Consider the following 6,758-nt stretch of genomic DNA (forward strand, 5'->3'; position numbering starts at 1 on the left):
CAAAGTACCGAAACCGAACCTTTGGAATGTAATGATGATAATGATGATGATATGAAAGATTTAAATAACGACTCGTCGTTAAAAATGGAAGATTTAACGTTAAAATTATCGAATGATGTTAATTTAAATGATTTAATAAATGAAACAAACGAATTAAAACAATTGTTACGGGTGAAAGAAGAGAAAATTAACGATTTGGAAACGGAAATAATAAATATAAATAAAGAATTGAAAAAATATTATAATTACGAGGATATAAAACGTTATAACGAAGATTTAGAATACGAATTAAATAATATAAAAAAAATAAATAAGTTATTGGAAGAAGAAATTGAATTGAGACGAGATTCGGCGGAAAAATCTCAAGATTTGGAAAAAACGTTAATAATAGAAAGACGAGCGAAAAATTTTCTAGCAAATCACGTTAAAGAATTAGAAAGGAAAATTTTAATGGAAGAAAATAAGAAAAAAATTGAAAGGAAAATAGAAAAATTAAAAAAAGAAGAAATGAATTTAATTCAAAGGAATTCGAATAAAAATTTCTACGTTGAAATAATCAATTTGAATAACGTATTAAATTTATCGAAAAAATTAATAAGAGAATTAAAAAAAGAAAATAAAATTTTGGTTGAAATTAACGATAGAGTGGAAAATGTGGAAATTAAATTTTTTAAAAATTTAATTAAAAATTTACGTGTTAAAATAAAATGTTTTAAATATTTATTAAAACCGGAAATACAAACGGAATATCATTTTCTCAATGAAAAATTTAACGGTCTCTCTATGGAAACTGATCGTTTGATTTTCGAAATAAATGATTTGAAATATTCGTTGGAATGTGAAAAAAAAAATAAAGAAATTTTAAAATGTGAATTGATGAAAATTCAACGTGAAATATCATTATATGTGACAGAAGAAAATAATGTCATGGTACAAGAATTGAAATGTAAAAATGATGAAATAGAAGAAATGAAAAAAAAATTAGAAAATGTCGAAATTAAATATAAAAATTCGTGTGAGGAAATTGAGGATTTAAAAAAGGAAAACGTGACGTTGATGAAGGATTTTAATGAAGAAAAAGAAAATTTAAATAATAAAATAAACGAGCTGGTGGAAGAATTAAACGAACATAAAAATTTAAAAAATGAATTAAATGTTTTATTGGAACAAATACAAGAACAAAAAAATATAGAAAATGAAATGAAACAAATAAATATTGTTTTGGAAGAGGAAAAGGAAACGGGTTTAAAAGAATTAACGACGGAAAAAGAAAAAATAAAATTAATGGAAGATGAAATAGAAAAATTTAAAAACGAATTAGAAAAGTTTAAAAATATGGAAAATGAAAAAAAAAATAATTTGGAGAATATAATTGAAAATCACGAAAAGACTTTGGAACTTAAAGAAAATAAAGAAAATGAATTATTGATTGAAATTGAAAATTTAAAAAAAAATTTAAACGAATACGTTGATAATTTAACGGAAAGTAAAAAACAAGAGGAAAATTTAATCGGAAAATTGGAAGAATCGGAAAAAAGGTTTAAATGTCAAGAGGATGAAATGAAAAATATGAAAGATGTTTGTGCGGTTTTAAATAATGAAATAAATAAAAAAAATTCGGAAATCCAAGTACTCAAATCGAGATTGATGGAAAAAAATAAAAGAGAGGAAAATTCGGAAAATGATATAAACGTTAATTACGAATTAGAAAAAAATTCATCTTTAAATGAAAAATTCGAATTGGAAGAAGCATTGAGAAAAATGGAAAACGAATTAGATGAAATTAAATTAAAATTAAAAGATTGTAAAGAAATGGAAGATGAAATTACATCGCTTAAAAATAAAAGGGATTCCCTGTTGGAAAAATCAAACAATTCGGAAAACGAAATAAATTTGTTAAAAAATAAATTAATCGATTATGATAATGTTAAAAATGAATTGGAATTATTGAAAAATAATATCAAAATCGATTCGGATTCCGAACAAAAATTATATAACGAATATTTAATTTTACAAAAAGAATTAAATGACGAAAGAGAAGAAATTGTTAAATTAAAAGAAAATAACGAAAACCTTCAAAACGATTTGTTAAAAGCAGAAAACTTATTGGAAGTATCTAAAAAATTACATAAAAACGTTTCACAAATACAAATAATGTCGTCTTCTGCTGAATTTTTCACTCCTCCGACACTTCCATCACCCAAATCCTCACAAAACGATAACGAATTCGAATGCGTTATATCAATGAAAATACATAAAAAAGAATTAAACGATTTGGAAAATGATTTTAAATTAAAAATAAAAAAATTAAAAGAAAGAAATGCGAAAAAAGTTAAAAAACTCACGGCCTTCCATGAAAAAGAAGGGATTTGCAGAACGAAAGCTTTTCACGAAAGTATTAATAGTATTAAATCGAGTTATGAAAACGGTATAAGAAAATTAGTTGAAAAACATAAGATAAGCATAACGAAGCTGCAAGAATTACACGAAGAAGAAGTCGAAGAATTGAATAAAAATACGAAGTACAAATGGACGCCATGGAAAAACAAAATAAGGAATTCATTAGAGAAATGAAATTGGATTCCGCGGAAAAGAGTAAAAAAATGACGGCCGAACATAAAAAAGAATTATTAGAAATGGAAAAAAAATACGAAGATTTATTAAAAGAAAAAGATATACAAATTCAAACTGCGAAATTATCCGTTGAATCATCCGTTACTCAAAACACGAACGACATGCAAGAAGTTCACAAGAAGGCGGTGGAAAGTTTAACGGAATTTTATAAAAAAAGCATGTTGGAATTGGAAGAAAAACATTCGAAAGAATTAAACAAATGTAAAAAAATTAATTTAAAAAGAACGGAAATTATGAAAAATAAATATGAAGATTTACTAGCAGAAGAAAGGAAAAAATACGAAGAACAACTTGAAGAAATGCTTAACAATTTAAAAAAAGGTAAATTATAAAAAAACAATGAAATTTTTGTGACGCCATATTAGAAAAACGTAACCGTTAAAATTTTTTCTTTTCTTTTTTCTTTTAGGTCATCGAAATAATTTAATTATAAAAAATAATAATAATAATAATAGTAACAATAGTAATAATAGTAATAATAATAATAATAATAATAATTTAATAAATAAAACTAAAAGTCCGGCCAGTCCTAGATTACATTTTCTTGAAGTTTTACAAAAAATAATCAATGAAGGATTGGAAGTGAGTACAAAAGAACAAAATCACATTCAAATAATATAGAATAAAGTGTAATAATATTAAATAATTTTTTTTTTTATTTCAGTCTTTAACCTTTGAAGAACTTATATTGGTTCATAGCAAGACATGTTTTTCACCAGAATGTTCATCAGATCATGATGAAAGAGGAGGTGGTGAATTTGACAGAATCGGTGATGAATGTAAGCATAAAGTCCTGATGAATGCTAAAAGAGAAGATTTATTAAGAAGAATATTCACGCTGGAACGTGAAATTGTTATAAAGCAACTGGAAACACACGAAGCGAGTAAATATTAACAATAAATCAATAAATAATTTTATTTTATTTCCTTTAACGTCGGTTATTATTTATTACAAGTTGTTAATATGGAAACGGCAGAAAAATATAGAATACAAGAACTTAAAAATGCATTGTCAGAAGCACGACAAAAAAATTCCGAATTGAGAAAAATTATATCAAATCAAACAAAATACAAAATGGATGACAAAATAGAAAAATATTCAATAATTGAGGGTCAGGATTCGGGAAATCTACCCAACGACGAGTCCGACGAAAGGTTAATACTACAATTAACACATTATTATCATCATTATTATCTATAAACCTACAGGAGTTTTTATTTTTTTTTGACAAATAGAAAAGATGTAGAAATTAGTAGTACAGCAAAAGATAAAAAATTATTAGAAGAAGAATTGAAAAAGGAAAAAGAAAATGTTAAATATTTAAAAGCGTTTATTGAAACGGAAAAGGAAAAGCATAAAACTCAAAGGAAAAGAGATTCGGATTACGTCGAAGTTAGTCACAGCTATTATCATTATTATCATTTATCACTCTCAATTAATTTTAAATTTAATTTTTAATTAAAAATAATTTTTTTTCCTTCAAGTCGATAAGATTAAGATTAGAAGAAGCATTAAATCACGAACAAATAATGGAATCGCAATTGGAATACGAAGCTAAATTCAGAGCTAAATTAGAATACGAATTGCAATCTTTACAAAAAAGTTTTAATCTTATAACGGATTTACCTTTTGGTACTTTACCCGTTGATTCAAAGGTATTTTCGTTCAATAATAATAATAATAATAATAATAATAATAAATAATAAATAATAATAATAATAACGAATAACACGCGTTTGTTTCAGGCCGTTAAGGATTTAAAAAATTTTGATCAGTGTGATATAACAAACAAAGAAGAATTACAAAATAAAACTAAAAGTAGGCATAAAACCTTTAGTGGAAAAGGTCTTAGTAATTATTGATGATAATAATAATAATAATAATAATAATAATAAAAAACAAGAGAAAAAAAAAAAATTTAGAAAAACTTTCCTTTAAAAACTAAATTTTTATTTTATTTTATTATTATTATTATTATTATTATTATTATTATTATTATTATTATTTAATACGTGAATACGCACGCGCATATATATGTATATGTAAGTGGATTTATTATCATTATTATTATTATTATTATTATTTAATTTTTTTTTTACACCGTTCGATTAAAAAAAAAAAAAAATGTAATGTAATGTGTAAATGTGCGAGAGTGCGCGTGTTCGCAAGAAAAAAAAAAAGAAAAGTCATTTCCGTTTTCTTTTTAATACTTCCGTTATAAATACGATTAGATTTAAGAAATTTATTTTTGATAATTTTTTTTTTTTTTTTTTATACGCTTATAAAATTATTATTGTACAATTATTATTTATTTATTTATTTTTAATTTATTTTTCTTTTATTTTTTTATTATTTTTTTTTTTAAATAAAACGTATTATGTTATTAAAAAAAAAAAAAAAAGAAAGAAATAATTTTAATTCGACACTTACCTCCATGTTGATTTCCGCCATTTTGATTTTCGCCATTTTGATGACGTAACAATTACGTATTGCTTACGTAACATTCGGTTCCCGCCATTAAATATATATTTAACGGAAATGATATCTATTATTGAACATACATCCGTGATTACGTATATTAAATTACGTCATCGTTGATTTTTCCTTCTTAAAAAAAAATAATAATAATAATTAAGGTAATAAAATACACAATAAAACAAAATAATAATAATAATAATAACAATAAATATTAATAATTTTTTTTTTTAATTTGATTAAATAATTTTTTTTTTTAATTTTATTCATTTTTATAATTTAACAAATTATTTTTTCAGCAGCAACATTTATTAAATAAATCAATCAATAAATCAATAAATAAATAAATAAATAATATATATATATATATATATATATATATATATATATATATATATATATATATATATATATATATATATATATATACATAATATTTTCGGGCAATAAATAAATAAATAAATTTATTTATAAATTTAATTTAAAATGATAATTGATTCAAAATTTTAACTCGAAGCGTTTTTTTTGTACTATTTACCTAAAAAAAAAAAATTAAAATTTTTAATAAATAAATAAATAATAATAATAATAATTAATATATTTATTAAAATAAAAAAAAGAGTATTTGTAATTAAATGTAAATCTTTTTTAATAATAAAAACAAAATAACCGAAAAGAATTTGTAACAATTAAAACAAAATAAATAAATAAATTTTCCATCGGTTATATTAACATAATTATATATTTATGTATTTATGTATGTATATATATATATATCATCTAAATTTTTGAGTAAATTTTTTGTTTTTTTTTTTTCCTAATTTTTTTTATTTATTTTTTTTACACTAAAATTTTGTATAAATATATGTAAATAACAGATTGGCAAGTGCACAGCGCTTATTTAAGTTTTATTTATTTATTTATTTATATATATAATATATATAAATATTAAAATTGTACTCTCTTATTGATATCGATTATTATTATTATTATTATTATTAATAATTTTTTTTGCGCTCTGCTTTTATGCGTTTTATCTAATATATATATAAATTTAAAGGCATAAAATTTTTTATTAATATTTTAATAAACAAAACAAATTTTTATTTTTTAAATTAAAATAAATAAATAAATAAATAATAATGATAATAATAATAATATCTACTTTTATATAGGCAAAAAGCATTTATGATATTTAATAATATCGTTTTCCCCTCCCCCTTCCCACCCCCCGATGCGTTTTGTTTTTTTTTTTTTTTTTTTTTGTTTTTTAAAATAATTTTTCTAAAAAAATAATCTAAAATTTTTTTTTGTTTCTATTTATTTATTTTTTTCATTATATATTCAATCTCTTTATTATAAATAATAATAATAATAATAATAATAATAATTAATGCGTATTTATAATGCCTGTCATTAATTAATTAATTATTTAATTATCCGATTTTTTAATTCGGTTTTCTTTTTTTTGGGCTCGCGATTGACTTTCGTTCATTTTTTTTTATTGTGATAACGTTTCATGTTGTTATCATCGTTCGAATTTCCTTTTTTTTTAATATTTATATTTATATTATTATTTATATATATTTACTTAATGATAATAATAACAAAAATAAATTAAAAAAAAAAAACTAATCGAATTTGTTTT

At 21.4% G+C, this 6,758-nt stretch overlaps 1 protein-coding gene across 1 annotated transcript in view; it reads left to right on the forward strand.

Moving 5' to 3' along the window:
* Phum_PHUM625920 (Centromeric protein E, putative) overlaps positions 1-4,580 on the forward strand; it is a gene marked incomplete at both ends in the record, with an annotated part of 6,741 nt that extends 2,161 nt beyond the window's left edge. Inside the window, 8 exons of the mRNA XM_002427586.1 lie at positions 6-2,522; positions 2,567-2,955; positions 3,315-3,479; positions 3,591-3,789; positions 3,871-4,027; positions 4,120-4,290; positions 4,381-4,486; positions 4,558-4,580. Coding sequence (XP_002427631.1) covers positions 6-2,522; positions 2,567-2,955; positions 3,315-3,479; positions 3,591-3,789; positions 3,871-4,027; positions 4,120-4,290; positions 4,381-4,486; positions 4,558-4,580 — 3,727 coding nt within the window. The remainder of the gene's footprint in view (positions 1-5; positions 2,523-2,566; positions 2,956-3,314; positions 3,480-3,590; positions 3,790-3,870; positions 4,028-4,119; positions 4,291-4,380; positions 4,487-4,557) is intronic.
* Positions 4,581-6,758: the final 2,178 nt, after the last annotated feature.

The sequence above is a fragment of the Pediculus humanus genome, genomic scaffold, assembly GCF_000006295.1.
Source record: "Pediculus humanus corporis 1103172107739 genomic scaffold, whole genome shotgun sequence".
NCBI classification, from domain to species: Eukaryota; Metazoa; Arthropoda; class Insecta; order Psocodea; family Pediculidae; genus Pediculus; species Pediculus humanus.